The sequence below is a fragment of the Chondrus crispus genome, genomic scaffold, assembly GCF_000350225.1.
Source record: "Chondrus crispus Stackhouse genomic scaffold, scaffold_457, whole genome shotgun sequence".
In the NCBI taxonomy this organism is placed as follows: Eukaryota; Rhodophyta; class Florideophyceae; order Gigartinales; family Gigartinaceae; genus Chondrus; species Chondrus crispus.
In genome coordinates this window covers 1-16,137 of record NW_005179360.1, presented here as the reverse complement: position 1 = coordinate 16,137, position 16,137 = coordinate 1, and the positions used below count along the sequence as shown (strand labels likewise).

Genomic DNA, 16,137 nt, shown 5'->3' with positions numbered 1-16,137 from the left:
GCGTGTAAACAACATAATTTCATATTGTCCTTTCGAAGCCTGGTTGCGTTCACGTTGTGCAGCCAGACGCAACTTCTTTGAAGTAACCTTTTATTTTTCATTCTCCTGCTTTGCTCTTTTTCGACGTATTGATATTTGCTGTTGCTGCTGTAATAGCTCAATCTCATTGCTTTTAAGCACAGTAGCACCATTTGTATTCCATGTAGGTGCCGCATGCTTTGTTGACACCGACTTATTGGATGTTTCTCCACTGTCTTTGAGATCTACAGCCATAAATTTGTCATGCTTCCCGAGGATATTCAAAGCCTGCATGAATCGGAATGGTTTCCGGCAATCATTCCTGTAATTTACCATCTCCAAGTTGTTTTACGGTTGTTGTACAATGCCGTGACCATTTTTAAAATGTCACCCGTAGAAGCCCCTGTTGGCTGTAAAACGTACTACTCTAACATGGCATCAAGAGAATCGCATGCATTCTTTGTGTATGGCCATGTTGCTTGTTTTCAAAGACTCTATACATCTGAACTCTCTGTTGACCGGCTTAAATTTTTCATTGTAGAGCTCAGGGATGCATTTAAAGAACGAAGTACTCTTCTGCTCAGCACCTACAACAGGGTTCTCTGAGGCTGATATCCAGGCCTTAGCAATGGCCGCATCTTCAGTCGTGGTGAAACTTGATCCCCTTGTGGTCTTTTTTGTGTTGCTCTCAGTATGAATCTGAAGTTTGTCCAGTTTGGACGCTGCAGAATGTGACATCGTATCGGGGATGTCGATCGGGGTGAGAACGTTGGTGTTAGTGATGCTAGGAGGGATTGTTTGAGGTGATGTACAGTGAGCTGTAGAGTATTTCGGTCTTCGCGCCAATTTTTATCCAATATCTGATCGGCACTTGGAAAGTGAAATAGTTTGACTGCGATGTGCATCGGACCAAATCAGCTGGATTTGGTCACGAGTTTTTTGTGAGTTGCTCTTTTTTTCCTTTGTTTTCGTACCGTTGGGGATGTCTTTGGTTGACCAAATTGTCAAATTAAGTATTTTGTTGATTTGTTCAGAATCATTGGAGATGCTCTTACGCTTCCAGAAATCCTCAGCAGTAGCAAAGCCGTAAAAACAGCAAAATTCGGCAGGTAGAGTTATTTCTGCCGCTGATCCTGAAAAATGAAGGCAAGTGTTCCATGTGAGAGTTTACGCAATTTATGTCGAATCGGGTTATGGAGTATTACGCATGAAGGCCATCTATTGTACTACTGTACTGTGCTGCCGTCGTGAAGGGGGTCTCCCTTGTGTGAGGTCGGTTTTACCATTTTTTGAATAAGGCGGCCATGACACGTGCCAAACCTTGAACTCAAGTTGAGATTTTCTACTTGCTCGTGCAGGGTATGAGATCGCGCTGCATCGGGACGCTGCAGATCGATTGAAGTTTCTCTTTGGAGGCTATCGCGACGTTTCTCTTCACAATGTGAATCATGTCATGATTGCTACGCACGTGTCTGCTACGCACGTGTGCTACACACGTGGTCTGCTTTAGTCTTCTAGAATCATCACCATATCGACATCAGACATCACCACACAGCACTGCCTTCTATGAACTGTGCATTGTACAGTGCGTACATACTGTACCCTTCAAGGGTACTTGACGCCAATCTGTACAGCGCGTACGTACATACAGTATTGTACTTGACACCAATCAACACTCTCCCTTGCAATCCAAACCTTCCCGCACTTGCTTGCTCCCGTAGTCGTGCCGTCATACACAAAGGCAAACTAAACCTCTACACTTCTCCACTGTATTTGCTCCGCCACCTTTCCGAGTTCATTTTCTCTTCTACTGTGCCTCTACGCTACCAGAGCTCCGAGGAAAACATCGTCGGGAAACCACCTTGTCTTTTCGCAACAAACACACATAAAAACGTCCTCAAAAGTTCTTTTCTTCACATCTTCCCCTAGCTTTTGCTACACCGACAGAAAAACAAATTGTACAAACAATAATTCCTCTAAAAACATTCACCTCAGGCACCCCGCTCCACCCAACCCTAACCTCCTAAACATTTAACAATCCCCTAATCCCCCTCTCCCCTCCCGCTAGCATTCTTGCGCCAGTTCATCTATTTTCTGACACAGATTTTCATCAAAAACCCTCGCGTCCTCGATCATCGTCATCACAAAAGCCGTAATCTTGCCAAGCATCAGCAGCGCAAACCCCGAGTTGGGGTCCCAGTGCAGCATGCTTGGTGCCACGCACTTAGCCAGGCAATGCGCGTTCATCCGCGACACCTCCTCATTCGCGCTCACCCTTCCCAGCAGCCTCATTATCCGAGCAAGCACGTACGCCCTCCGCGCCCCGCTAATCCTCTTGGTGTCGTCCACCGTACGCGCGAGATGGCTCTCTTCGTAGCTGCGGAGCCCGTCCCCTGGGCTCCCGTCCCCTTCCCGCGCTTGCTGCAGCTCGATGTACGTCCGCAGACACTCCTTGCCCACCAGCGCCTCGTCCGCGTGCCGGATCTGCGCCTTGATCACACCAGCCGCCACGTTTGGGTCCGTGTTCTTCGCCAGCTCCTCCCCTTCTTCTACTGTCATATTGCGCACCAAGTCGTCCACGGCGGACACGGCAAAGATATTTCTCTCGTCCAAACCCTCCTTTTCGAGAAAGTCCACGCAGGCCACTATCAGCCACTCCATCCGGCGGCCCCATTTGTGTCGGTTGGGCTGGATGCTCAGGTTGTCTGGGTAGTACTCTCGTTTTGTTCGGTGCGCAACTTCTCGGGAAGGCTGATGCACAGTGCGGCTGCCGAGACAGAAGCAGCCAGCAGGTTCTTCAGAAGGGATAGTGGGGGAAGTTGATTGGTGACGTGCCTGGTTGGCCACGGGTTGCATCTTCATAAACGCGTTGAGCGCCTCAGCGCGAGCGATGAGCGAAGTGCCGTTGTCAGCGCCAAGCGATGTGGAATCTGCGCCGCCCATCATGCCAGCCATCATCTCATCTCTTCGGATGATGGAGGGCTCGCCGAGCGAGGCTCCATTAGAATCGGAAGCATGGCGAAGTCCAGTCGCAGCCATGGCGAGTGTGAATGTGGGGGGGTTGTTGGAGGAGAGGGGAAGGGAGTGGGAGACGGTGTGGGATGTGGGCGAGTCACGCAAGGCGCCAGGGGGAGCGAAAGACTGCTGCTGTGTTAAGAAAGGGTGGAGCAGGGGAGTGGAGGGGGGTGAAAGACGGTGGCAAAGGTAGATGTCGCGGCCCGTGTGAAGGGAGGAAGGGAACGATTGGGATTAGGTGAATGCCATTTGCGTGCGAGGCTCAACAAGGGTGGCGGGGACGGTGTCCGTTTGGTGGGAGATAACCAATGAGGGGGAAAGGCGGGATTTCTCGTTTTTCAAACGAGCTCCGTTTCGCCCCAAATCGCACTCAATTCAAATTTTTGAACGAGGCCCCCCAAATCCGGCTCTCTTTGAGTAAATCCGTCGCACCATTTTTCTCAAACCTATCATCTCTACTACCCAACCCGTCCTCGTCTTAACGCCACCTTGCTTCATCCCCTGCCATCCCCCCCATCCCCCACCCCCAACCCGCTCAAATACCCTCTCGCCTCCTTATTTCTCTAGCTTCGACGGAATCACCCTCGTCTTTCGCTCATCATCTCACCCGCTTTTAACTTTCCTCACCTGCGCTCTCCTTCCGCCTTCTTCCTCACACCTCTCCTCTTCCACAGTATCCCTTTACCTCTATTCCACTCGGTCTGCGCATGGCTCGTGGTGGATACAGTGCAGGTCCCATGGCTAACGAAGACAACCTAGTTCGCGTCAAAACCGTCCTCGTCGGCGATGGATCCGTCGGTAAGACCTGCATGGTCTACTCGTATGCTGAGAACAAATTCCCAACCGACTATGTCCCGACCGTCTTCGACACCTTCACTGCCACCGTCCACGTTGACGGCCGTCCCCGTACCCTCGAGCTCCTCGACACAGCTGGACAAGAAGATTACGAGCGCCTTCGTGCCCTCTCCTACCACGAGACCGATGTATTCATTCTCTGCTATTCCATTGTTCATCACCCATCCCTGGAAAACATCGAACGCCGCTGGGCCCCTGAGATCAAGCGAGTCAGTCCTGGTAGTCATATGATTCTCTGTGGTTGCAAGATGGATCTCAGGGAGGATCCCGTCGAACTTAATCGCTTGATGCAACGGGGACAGAAGCCCGTCACAACTGCCGAGGGCGAGAGTGTTGCCCGCACTATTGGAGCCGACTCATTTTTCGAGTGTTCAGCACTCACTCAAGAAGGTCTGAAGGATGTCTTTGATGAAGCTTTGCTGTCGGCTTGGGACCCACTTCCCAAGCCAAGGAGGGGCGGACAAATACCTGGATCGTCGCCAGGCGCATGCTGTACAATCAATTAAGACGCCACGTCCAAGTTTGAACCGAAGTCGCCTCCAGAAAGTATTTGGGGTGGTTGTCAAGGAGTACCCTCACGTACGTCGCTAGGTTAGTTTAAGGTACGCTGCCCGAAATCGCTACATCTCCCGCCCATTGTTGAGCAGCGCCATTGAGGAATCGCTAGAGGTCGAAACTGTTTTTTAGGATCTGGGGCGTGAGCCGCTGTGCACAATTTCTATCCTTGTAGTCCAATTTACCTCCGTACAAGTGTGCATAGTTTATGTTGGGAAGGGAGAGCTGTCATTGTAATTTTTTTGTTCCCTTGAATGTTTATGTTCCTTTGCCTGCTCTGCGCATCCATAAATTGCGACATTATGCACATCTCGATCATATCGCCGGGGCATGGTTGTGCGGGTGATGGAGTGGCAGGTAGCTTTCGTCCTGCCCGATGCGACGCCGGTCTGAGGCGCGTGAACCCGAAGGCCTGAATTCCTTGACTGCGACATGCCAACTCTTCAACAGTGCGCGCGATGTCTGATTTTCACCCCGTAGGACAGCAAACTGTTCACGAATGGCAACAAAGCGCTTTCTTGATCGCGAGTGATTTCACCGCGCCCGAATTGCGACGAGAACCGATCCATATAAGCAAATATATGCATAGATGTACAAGTTGAGCAGAGGTGGTCGGCGCGAACTATGTCGGCGATATAGACAATCCTGCAGTGCTAAGCAATTGCGTAATGCCCATGGTCTTTCTGGGACGCTTTACTTGGAACGTGTCTGGGAGCTCGAGTGTATGTGTAACAGACAATGCCATGAACCTCCCACCTGATATCGGAACTGTGAACAGCTCCCCGATCCTTCTTGCCACTAGAGTTCTGTTGCTTCCTTTAAACAAAAGTATGACAGCATTACGGAGTCCTTCATAAAGAAAGGCATTTCTAATAGATTTCATCTTAGTTGGTCGTCTGGCTACTACGAAAATGGAAAGTACATCATGTGTTTGCGCTCGCGACTGATTCTCAAGTTCAGATCGCGGCTGAGCTGTCCAAATTACCTCCGTCAAGTCGCGATCTTTCGGGCCGTCCCATGCCTGATGCTTGAAGACTGTGACGGATGAAGCGACTTTCCCTGCGAGGAAAAAAACCCGGTAGACAGGTGTCCAACGGAATGTGTTTGAAAGAATATAAAACGGCTAGTACTGTGCCGTATCAGGAACAGTTTTGTCGAGCGGAACGGGAGAAGTCTAGATTTTGTGCATGTGAGCTCTTGAACAATGAACAATCTGGTGAAGTGACCAAGCTAGAAGCACAAACAGCCACTTGTTGCTCAATATCGATTTAAAATTTCCTGTTTTCTCGCTACGGCATAGACAACATTGCGATATACCTGCGGGATTTGCCCGGTAAACGCAACTTGCAATCCTTCTTGTGTTTGCAGCTCGTATCTGGCAATTGTGCATCCTTTCTATGAATATCCTGCCCGGATATTCATATCGCAGAAGCAAAGCAGATACACGTGTACAGCATCGACATTCGTTCGCGTTTCAACTGAAGACGTGCAGTGTATAGGATGTGTATTGATTAGTTGTGCGCTATATCGTCAGCCCACATCATTCCTACTTTACGACAGTTGCAGTGTGTGAACTGTTCTCAACCTCAGATTGATATCAATCTGAGTGTTTTCAATAACACCAAATCCCAAGTTGTTGTTAAGGAGGCCTTCAAACAGCAACAAGGGCCTCTCTTCAAAACACTGCTCCTACACTGGACGTCACTATCCGCGCAGCCCCGTTTCAGGAAGCTAATCGCAATGCCATATCCCTCAAGGCCTCTCACGCCACCCTGGTCACAAACCCCGCCCGCCGTTCCAGCCTTTCTGCAACCAGCGCCTCTCAGGACCCCTCTCCTCACGATCCATCACCCCTTATGTTCACGTCGGAGCTCCAAAGTACCACTTCCTCGCATTGCCGGACGCGCACATCCGACTGTATCGCAGCTAGATGGAGTCAAAGCGCCGTCGGCGAACGCAGACGCTCAACAACAATCCCCATCAGCCACCGCGAGGACCACCTTCGGCTTTTCACATCCGGATTTTGTGCACGCAGTTGAGGGAGAGTGGTTCGGATATGAATGTGCCTTCTCCACCCCGGACGGCGCCCTTATCAACATCCCTGTGCGTCAAAAAGCCATACTCTAGCCCTTCGCAAGTTTCCATTTATTCACGCTTTCTACCTACTAACTGTTGTGCTCCCCGCCCGCAATCGTCTGCACCAGGATCACTTTGTCCCCGACGAATTCCGGGAATGGGGCGTCGAGATCCCCGGTTTCGACAGCTTGTCGAGCAGCAAGTGCCTCGAAGATGGCTTGCTTTTCATGAAGCGAACCCGTGCGCTACCGTCCGTCGGCTGTGAGGCAGATGCCGTCGTCCCAGATGTTGCTGAGCGCACCTTCCCCACCTCTGATGAGCACACCATCAACGGCGGGTTCCCAGACGGCACAATAAGTTGCGGTCCGGCTCAGTATGAGCAAGACTCTGGCGCAGCGTTTTCCATCGCACTCGCCCACCCGGTGGCAAAGACGCGCGTGCGCCTAGATTTCAAATCCGTCAAGTCCCCAACCGGTTCGTTGACAATGTTGATGGAGAAGTGGGATGCCGACTTCTGCGGAGGCAGCATATTGCCAGGGTGCGGCGGTGCGAGTGAGCGGTTTGCAGAAAACGCTGTCCTCGAAACGTCAAAGGCGCTGAGTGGGACATGGGATGTAGAGAGCGTGGTGTTTACGTTTGGGTCCGGGGACGCTGTCCCTCAGCATTACTCGTGCGTGATTGAACGCATGGCCTCATCGGTGCTGGAGGAGGTGACGATTGCGCTACCGAACGGGGTGTCAGTAGGAGTACAAACTGATGAGGGTGGGATAAGTACCGTGACGGCTGGGTGGTTAGTGTTGGACGGCGAGCGTGTCGTCACGCAACGTGTCTACGGAGCTGATGGGGAGCTGAAAACTGTGTCGCGGGCGCTAGAGAGGAAACGAAATTGAAGTTTGGATGAGTTCGTAGTCCCTGTTGACCCTACGATCAAGAAGAATGTGAAATCAACGGGGGGACCAGATTGAACACAGAAAAGGGTTGTGTCCTCAGGTACGCCTTTATCAGGCGAGAATTAGACCAGGCAGAAAAAATTTGGGAGTCGTGCCACACCTCTAGTTCAAGCGGTCGCATCACCTGATTGCGGATGCGAGCCGTAGCGCTCGCTCACCTTTAGCGCCATCATGCACCGAGCCCAATTCCGCTCTCTTCCCCATCCACATGTCGGCTCGTTGTTGTCTCTAATCTGCAATGGCTCTGACGGGATTCCCCTCCCCATTTCATACTGTTCCGTCCGCTTATCTGACGCACATCTCCGTCGAGGGGTCACTGTGTCCAAGTCGCACGTATGCCACCGATGTGCACCGCAACAGTGCAGGGGGGTTGGCGATTTTAGGCACTCTTTGTGTACTGTACGCCGACATATGTTCATCTTCATATCTCATGATCTTGCACTCTCAAGCGATATGGTGCAGTACAGTAGGGCGTTAGAAAGATGAGCAGAGTTTGTGAGCAATTTGACCGGGTGAACTTCACGCTGCACAGAGTGAGGTTCACGCAGTAATCGTGATTCACACAAAATCACGAAATTTCACGCTCTGCCAGCGTGATCAAAAATCATCACGCAGCTTGCATGGGGTTAGGGAAGGTATCTTACCACTCTACAGTGTTTAGTTGTGCTGCATGCCCTTTTCACCTAATACTCCCATGTTTGTGAAAGTCTACGTTTGGCGTAAACGTTTCAGAAAAGTGTTCACAAAATTTTCAGAAATGGATTTCAGCAAATGGTGATGCAGAATTTCTGCATTTGTATTGCTGAAATTCTCGTTTGCGTAAGCTCTGTAATTACCGAGGGAGTGAAAATAGATGTGACGACGTCACCTATTAATGCCGTCTCCCAATAGTGCCAGTTTTGGGGTCTCGCACGGGGCGGTACTAATGAGTAGGGCCCCTGTAACCACTTGTGGTTCAAAAAATGAAAGACTATGAGTTTTTTTTTTCGGATGAGAAAGTCGATATCAACTCCACCTCTATCGCCGTCGCCTTCACGGGGCGCCGTGGTTGCGTCGGCGCAGGCGCCGGGCGCCGGGCGCCGGGCGCCAGCGCCAGCGCCTGCGATTCCGCCCCAAGCATCGAACAAGCCCCCCGAGCCCGATCGCGCCTGCCCGCCCGCCAAAACGCTGCTCCACGCGCCGTCTCCCACCATCTGCACAGATGCGCACGCCCCTTCCCCATCCCATTTCAGCACCCACCCCGTCTCGCCTGCGCCCCTACTCGCGGCGGCTCCCCTGCGCTCTGACCGCAGCGCCCCTCCTCGCTCCTGGGCCTTCATTGCGGTCCTGTCGTTGTCTACCGCGCCTGGCCCGTGCAGGATGATCGCATCCGGGAATTTTGATCTCCCACGCGTACCCGTGAGCTCACCGCGACCGATCCTTACTCTTCGCCAAAGCTCGAGCTCTCCTCTCCGACCCGACCTCTGCCCCACCCGCTCCCATCTGCGCCGCTCGCACGTTAAGCGCACCGTCGGCGCCCCGATTCGCGTAGAAACCGGCTCGCCCGCTCCTCCCCCACCGCCATCACCCCACGATCCGTCGTGTAGTAAGGCGGCTTCGCCAGTCCGAAGCTCCGCCGGGGCCCACACCGCGTCCTTCCAAAGTACGTGCACATTATCTCCTGTGTCGCGGCCTTACTTTCCCGAAGCCTAATCTAATTGGCGTCTGCTCTCCTCTCTTCCTGGGAGCAAAGGAGAGCAAGAGCCTGTTACCGTAGATCAGGTTGGACCAACTTTGAGCTTCACGCTGTTGTTTGCTGGTCCCAGCACTACAACCTACATCCTCCTCCACATCGCGGCGCAATGTGCTTGGCTCGTCGTCACCACAGCGCCGCCATCGACACAAACTCGGGCGGACCCACGTACATTGGGCGTCCCCTTCAACTCCACTGCAACCGCTGCCCGACCGCTCGAGGCTCTTGCTACTGCTACTGCAACATCCGCGAACCGACGTGCGCCGCTCATTGCACAAAATGGCAATTATGTAACACTCCATGACCTCACCCTTGTGCACGTACAGAGGAAGCCATTCACATTCAAGAGCTTATACAAAGTATCTCAACCGTTAATATGATGCTCCAAGGTCAGCTTCCAAGTTCTCTTTGGCAAATGATCGAAAAACACTAGAGCCACTGGTCCAACAATAAATGCCGTGTGTCGCACGAACGCCCATACACGTCGCGCTATCGAGTACTGCGCTAGGCGGAAATGAAGCCCAAAGAGAATCGCATGATTCCCTCATTGTTGCAAGCCACAATTATTCCAATCCACGCCTTTACAGTCGTTTGTAAAAAACCCTTCGTATCATTTGCTTATCTCCCCCCTCTTTCGATTGCACCCACTAGCTCCTTGAGGGCGCTTCGAAAAGAATGAGTACCCCATATAGAGACCAACTGTACCGTGCTGAAACGTAGATTTTACGCTCGGGTCTCGCGGCGTTTGCAATCTTCGCCAGTTCTTGTGTCCAACCAGCTCGGTATCTCGCCCAGCAGCTGTCCGTAGGTGCGAGAACATGATGTCGACCACTACCTCTAGAACGGAAACGCAAAACATGGGCAGGGCACAACTGGACTCCCACCACGTTCAGGGAGGGAGTTGGAAAGCACTATGGAAACCTGGCTTCTGAGATGTAGTCGAGGAAAACGAGGAAACTACAGACGCTCACAGAATGTTGGTTCGGAAATGGGGCCTCTTTTACGCCCTAACGGTGGTAGTGGAATGCAAGCAAGTGGCGATCGAATACCTGGTTTTACAATCAAAAGCGAATGCACACAGATGCTGGGTTTGAGATGCGTATCTTTTAGAGCTGCGAGTAAAAACACTTGTGAAAGTAAAGTTTGATTACTTCTTGATTGCTGGGGCTGACAAACATGACTGGTTCGGGTGTAACAAGAGGGGATATCGGTGGCGATCGTTGGAAGAGGACGTAGTTGGTGGGGATGAGGTTCCTCTATCCATTGCCAAATAGAAGTGCAAAAGGCAGTCTTTTCCATATCCTTGGCAAGGCCAGAAAGGAAGAAGACCGACTGCTCGGATCGCAATCGGAGCGCGCGGTCTCCCACTCTTCCGCTCTCTGACACGATCGCCGGCATACAGGGTCTCGCACAATCTGGAGAGGGCTATCTCATTGTACTACGTGCACATTGAAAATGAAGCATAGATACGAAGCGATCTGTTCAAGTTGTCTCAAGTTCTCGCATCTTGCGCCTCGCTCTCAGAGCTTGAGTCGTCAACCCTACTTGTCAAGTTCTTGCGCATTACACATAATACTAGTGCGTGCGTGTAACCCGAGTGGGGGCGGGGGTGGAAGCGCAGGACACTACTAAGGCGAAAGACGGCACGACCGAACGAAGCTGCTTAGCCGGTTCGGGGTAGTCGGGGATGCCCGTGGATGGCACCAGCGACCAACCACAACAGGTCAAATGAGTGCTGAAAGCTAAAGCGGCGACGGGGCGAGAGCAAAAGGACTCCTCCGTTGCGCCACCTCGACAAGTCCTGATTCCGTTCTCCGTGCCGGGTGCAGCCTGAGGCGGGCGCCCTAGTGTCTAGGTGACAAATGACCTCATACAGTGCTGGCCAAAATGATAGGGACACAGGCTATTCGCACTGTGGCAGCCCCTTTTTGCTCCAATGATAAAAGAGAAGAGGCTCTGTACACGTATCGGGAGAGCCAAACGTGATAGAAAAAACGGTTTTATAGAATTAAAAAAAGCCTTGGAGCTATAAGGCAAAAACGTGTTTACGGCATGGCCATAATGATAGGGACAACAGGAACTAACTCGCGTTTTGGCGCAAAACGCAAACTGCGTTCCGCCGAAAGGCGTAAAGGCCATGCTAAGGCTACAATCGAGGGGTCTGCAGACGGTTGTGCAGAAAACAGTCGGTTGGTAGCTCGGAGAAATGGGAAGAGGCAAAGTCCTGAACGAGCACGAAAAGGGGCTTATCGTTGGTCTTTCTCAAGGCGGTAGAACCATTCGAGACATCGCTGCTCGTGTGCAGCGCTCCAAGACCGTAGTTTCTAACCTCCTGCGCGCGCCGTTGGAATATGGGAGAAAAAAATCGCCAGGAAGACCGCAAAAGCTATCCCCCACCGACAAAAGAAGGTTACTTCGGGCTGCCTCAAATGAAATAAAAGGCTCTAAAACGCTTCGTCAGGAGCTGGGACTCTCTGTTGCCTCACGGTAAATCCACCGCACGCTGCACAACGACCCGAACTTCCAATTCAAGAAGATGGTGTTGGCTCCAATGATGCTGCTCCGTCATCTTGTCCCTCGGGAAAATTTTGCGAGCGAGAAGCTGACATGGTGTCCTGCAGATTGGTATAAAGTCATCTGGTCCGACGAGAAAAAGTTCAATCTCGACGGACTAGACGTCTTCGCCTTCGATTGGCACGACCTGAGGAAGGACAAGCGCATATTCTCGAGAAGGCAAGGAGGTGGGAATTCGGTCATGTTTTGGGGGGCTTTTTGTGGGACGAAGAAATGCGAATTGGTGTTGCTCGAAGGAAATCAGAACGCAGAGGACTACATACAAACATTAGAAATTTATTTGCTACCGTTTATTGATCAGGAGCTGGACGCAGGATGGATATACATGCATGACGGAGCTTCTATTCACAGAGCACATCGGGTCAGGCAGTTCTTTGAGGAGGAAGAGGTGCCGGTTATGGACTGGCCGGCAAAGGCCCCAGACTTAAATCCTATAGAGAATCTCTGGGGTCTGTTCGCACGTGCTGTATACGCTGGTTGTCGTCAATTTGACAACGTCGAAGAGCTTAAAGAGACCGTTTGGGAAGCCTGGGATAACATCACAACGGACACACTGAAATCCCTTTTGGGGTGCATGCAACGACGCTGCAGGGACTGTTACCTTGCTAAGGGAGGTGCTACGAAGTACTGAGCTGAGTATTGCGCATACATGGGGTCCAGATAATGGGGTAGAGGTCTTGTCCCTATCATTATGGCCATGCCGTAAACACGTTTTGCCTTATAGTTCCGAGGCTGTTTTTTGTTCTATAAAACCGTTTTTTCTATCACGTTTGGCTCTCCCAATACGTGTGCAGAGCCTCTTCTCATTTATCATTGGAGCAAAAAGGGTCTGCCACAGTGTGAATGGCCTGTGTCTCTATCATTTTGGCCAGCACTGTATGAGGTCACTTTTCAACTTATTTTTTCTCGACTTGCGCTAACTCAACAAGATGGAAAAAGATACTCTCGCCACTGCAGTTGACTTCTGCGTTGCGGAAGGATGGAGTTTGGTGAGATCTGCACGTCTTTTCCAGCCATTTTTAAAATGCCCAAAAAGGGAGCCTTTTTGACCAACCTCAAAACGTTTTATGTTGATATCTTCGAAACCAAAACGCCTGTTTAAAAAGTCAACTGATCATTGAAACTTCATTAGATTCTTAGTTCATTACATTCTCATTAGTCTCTCTGTGCATTGACAACCGCTATCCCAATGTTTTGCAAGATGTTATTGCCGAGGGCGTATACGGTAAAGAAATGGTGTCCAAACTGACTTTTTAAAGTTTCGATTTAATTTATATATTTTTGAAAAAAACGACCTCATATGAGGTCAAATTGACGGTCGTCTAGACACTAGCGCCGGCCGCTGCCTCCGAGTTCGTTGTCCCGATAAAGGAGTTGAACTCGGCATAGGCGATCTATCCGTCGCTGCCGGACGGTAGGAACCACATCTTTATCCCATGTTCTACAGGGGTCTTAACGAAGGGAACTCTGCTCGCCTTGAGCCTCGGGTTTTCCCTTCTGCTCTCCCCGACGGCACCCGCCATCTCCGTTCGGGAGAGTGCTCTTGCTGACTTCTGAAATCGTTCAATCTCCGTCTTCTGTGACCTCATTCATCTCAGCATCGCGCAGCGCAGCAAGATTCTCTACAGCCTCGGAATGGTTGTCCTCTTTGATGGCCCCCTCGTACAATATGCATGCACGATCTGTATCCCGCTCGACTCCTTCCGCTCCATCGCGTAACAGATTTCCGAGTTCCACCATTGCGTCTGTACCGTTGCTCTCTTCAATGGCCCTCTCAAACAGCTCAGCCGCGCACACCAAATTGCAATCCAAACCCTCCGCCCCGTCTCTCAGCAAGATACCGAGATTGTACATCGCGATGCCGTTCCTGCCTTTCGATATTGCAAGCTCATAAAGCTCCATTGCGCGTACAGCATCGGCTTCTACTCCGTCTGCGCCCTCCTCCACCATCAGTCCTAGCTTGTTCATCGCCGGGACAAAATCATGCTCATTGATTGCACGCTCGAATAACTCCTTGGCTCGTACCGCATCCTTCTCGACCCCCTCCCCTCCCTTCTCTAACAAACAACCTAGGTTGTTCATCGCAGAGCCATCATCGCCTTTCGATATTGCAAGCTCATAAAGCTCCATTGCGCGTACCACATCGGCTTCTACTCCTTCTGCGCCGTTATGCACCATCAGTCCTAGCGTGTTCATCGCCCAGACATCATCATGCTCCTCAATCTCGCGTTCCAGAAGAGTCTTTTCTAAAATGTTAACAGTACACACGTCGTACTCGGTCACCTCACTGTCCGTGAAGAAGAACTGCTTCCGACGGATAGCCACTCCTTGCCCTCGTTCCGCTCTAATTATTTCTTCAAAACTACGACAAAGAAAATCCAACTTATCCAATCTCAGTGATCTTGCTATCAACCTTCGCATCCATACGAGGCAGCTTCGTACATCCTCAGGTATACTCATATCTACTGCGCATTTCAGAAATTCCAGAACCACATCCACGACATAGTTGTCAAAAGCCGATTTCTCCACAAGCTCCTGCATTAATGAAAACAACGCTTCAAACTCTCTTCCACCCCCCTTGACCCCGCAACTCCCCTTTCTGCTCACAAAAACACTGTGGAAAAAAGCTAGCACCAATTCTCCAGCTCGTCGCCTGTTCGTCAATATCATGTGTTCTGTGATCTCCTCACTCGAGTCGGTGAGGAGTTCCACGCATCTCTGCAACGCGTTCATATCACCATGCTCCAGTGCAGCAACCTTCAACAGAAAAATGTCTCTTTGGACCTGGCCCAACTCTTCCTCAATAACATTTTCGCCTTTTGCTGGCAGGTTCTTCGCAAACTCTTCATCTTCATATGCTCCAGCCCTGACTGAGCTCAAGCAACCTGGCGACTTATCATCCAGTGCTTCTCCTACTATCAAACATCCGTCTTGTAAGGCCTCGCGGTCATTGTCTTCGTACACCGTGAAGCTTCTCTCCCCGACGGCTTGGGTGTACAATGTCGTAATGTTTTTCTTTGTAACTACTAGATCATGGTGTCGCATGCTCACTTCAAATTTCGCAAGAACTTTGTCCCCTTCTAGCTCAAATCTGCATTGCTGGCTTCGAAACGGTTCCCATCCCGACCACATCTCAACCTCTGTCCCCGTTTTGTCTGCTCTTGGCTTTACACTCACGATGTCTGACGTCATATTCCGGTGCCCGGCATGCAAGTCTGGCGAACACATACCATGATTCTTCTGCCATCGCCTCAATCCCTCCATACGTCCCAACGCTGCCTCCCGCCACCATCCCCACTCAAACCGCTCATCTCGCGATGTCGCCCCCCGGCACAACCGTACTCTCACTTTGAATCCTCTATCGCCCGCTCCACCTCTATTGCTCCAATCGTCATCGTCGCCCACTTGTACCTGAAGCCTCATTCTCTGAGGCCCACAAATCGGCACTATCACAAACATTTCTTCGCTCCGTTTCTTCCTCTCTTCTTCCGCATCCCTACCTCTTTGCTCATTCCCGAATGATACTGACACACTATCTCGATTTTCCGAGATTGCCACCCCCCCTGCCTCGCTTGACCGGACATCCGTGGCACCCATTTTCTCGCTCGTTTCTTCTGTCTTCATCACAACCAGCGACGGAAAACTGACCATGCAAAGCGCCACCGCTACCATACTGCTCGGGCTCCCTTCCATTCCCGATACCCTTTCCCTCAAAACACATTGCAACTCCCACACTACACGACACTGCACCGCCCGATCCCCCAGTACTGCATTCCCTTCTCTCTGCCGCAGGGTACGTGACACATCATTCGATACACGCCCAACCTCTGTCCACCCCGATATCAACTCCCCCGCTTGAAACATCAAAGGCCTCCACGCCCCACTCTGCGAGTCCGTGTTCGCTTTCACCCACCTTCCCAGTCTCGTACGCACGCTCTCCAGCGAATATCCCATAAACGTCAATGTCTGCTCCAACTGCTCAAACTCTTGACCCACGACTCCAAACTGGAATGCTTGCATCGCTTCTTCAATTCGAACATATCTCATGAAGAGGCCGCTCCCCCTCTTTTCCATCCCTCCCATCTCTACGCCTTCTCCGCTCACCACAGTCTCTTGGTCGTGCTCGACTTGACCCAGACAACGTCTGAGCCATCCTCCGTCCTTACTCACCAGGAATTGCATTTGCACTCCCGCTATAAGCGCTAACCAGCAGTCGACAAGGTCCCCGACCTTGGTCACCAGTCTATTCTCTTTGGATACTTCATGAAAGTATCGTTCTGGCATCGTAAACCCGCATATGCTAGCATTCCTTCTTTCCGCTGCATCCACTCCTGAAGTTCTGTTGCCCATGCCCAGCTGTGC

General features: G+C 51.3%; 6 protein-coding genes across 6 annotated transcripts; 4 read left to right on the top strand and 2 right to left on the bottom strand.

Moving 5' to 3' along the window:
- Positions 1-2,082: 2,082 nt before the first annotated feature.
- CHC_T00000147001 (hypothetical protein) lies at positions 2,083-2,874 on the bottom strand. Its single transcript, XM_005719025.1, has one exon. It carries the CDS (start codon positions 2,872-2,874, stop codon positions 2,083-2,085), a length of 792 nt encoding a protein of 263 aa, XP_005719082.1.
- An 896-nt stretch (positions 2,875-3,770) lies between these two features.
- On the top strand, positions 3,771-4,394 carry CHC_T00000146001 (hypothetical protein). The gene has a single exon (XM_005719024.1). The coding sequence runs from the start codon at positions 3,771-3,773 to the stop codon at positions 4,392-4,394; it is 624 nt and encodes a 207-aa protein (XP_005719081.1).
- Positions 4,395-8,441: 4,047 nt separating this feature from the next.
- CHC_T00000145001 (hypothetical protein) lies at positions 8,442-9,161 on the top strand. Its single transcript, XM_005719023.1, has one exon. It carries the CDS (start codon positions 8,442-8,444, stop codon positions 9,159-9,161), a length of 720 nt encoding a protein of 239 aa, XP_005719080.1.
- Positions 9,162-10,656: 1,495 nt separating this feature from the next.
- On the top strand, positions 10,657-10,833 carry CHC_T00000144001 (hypothetical protein). The gene has a single exon (XM_005719022.1). The coding sequence runs from the start codon at positions 10,657-10,659 to the stop codon at positions 10,831-10,833; it is 177 nt and encodes a 58-aa protein (XP_005719079.1).
- Positions 10,834-11,737: 904 nt separating this feature from the next.
- CHC_T00000143001 (hypothetical protein) lies at positions 11,738-12,406 on the top strand. The gene has a single exon (XM_005719021.1). The coding sequence runs from the start codon at positions 11,738-11,740 to the stop codon at positions 12,404-12,406; it is 669 nt and encodes a 222-aa protein (XP_005719078.1).
- Positions 12,407-13,338: 932 nt separating this feature from the next.
- Positions 13,339-15,957, bottom strand: CHC_T00008535001 (Sel1-repeat containing protein). Its single transcript, XM_005719020.1, has one exon. It carries the CDS (start codon positions 15,955-15,957, stop codon positions 13,339-13,341), a length of 2,619 nt encoding a protein of 872 aa, XP_005719077.1.
- Between the last annotated feature and the right edge of the window lie 180 nt (positions 15,958-16,137).

Coding starts and splice junctions, on each gene's coding strand:
- CHC_T00000144001 (XM_005719022.1), top strand. CDS start 10,657: ATGAAGCATAGATACGAAGCGATCTGTTCAAGTTGTCTCAAGTTCTCG.
- CHC_T00000143001 (XM_005719021.1), top strand. CDS start 11,738: ATGGTGTTGGCTCCAATGATGCTGCTCCGTCATCTTGTCCCTCGGGAA.
- CHC_T00000145001 (XM_005719023.1), top strand. CDS start 8,442: ATGAGTTTTTTTTTTCGGATGAGAAAGTCGATATCAACTCCACCTCTA.
- CHC_T00000147001 (XM_005719025.1), bottom strand. CDS start 2,874: ATGCAACCCGTGGCCAACCAGGCACGTCACCAATCAACTTCCCCCACT.
- CHC_T00000146001 (XM_005719024.1), top strand. CDS start 3,771: ATGGCTAACGAAGACAACCTAGTTCGCGTCAAAACCGTCCTCGTCGGC.
- CHC_T00008535001 (XM_005719020.1), bottom strand. CDS start 15,957: ATGCAATTCCTGGTGAGTAAGGACGGAGGATGGCTCAGACGTTGTCTG.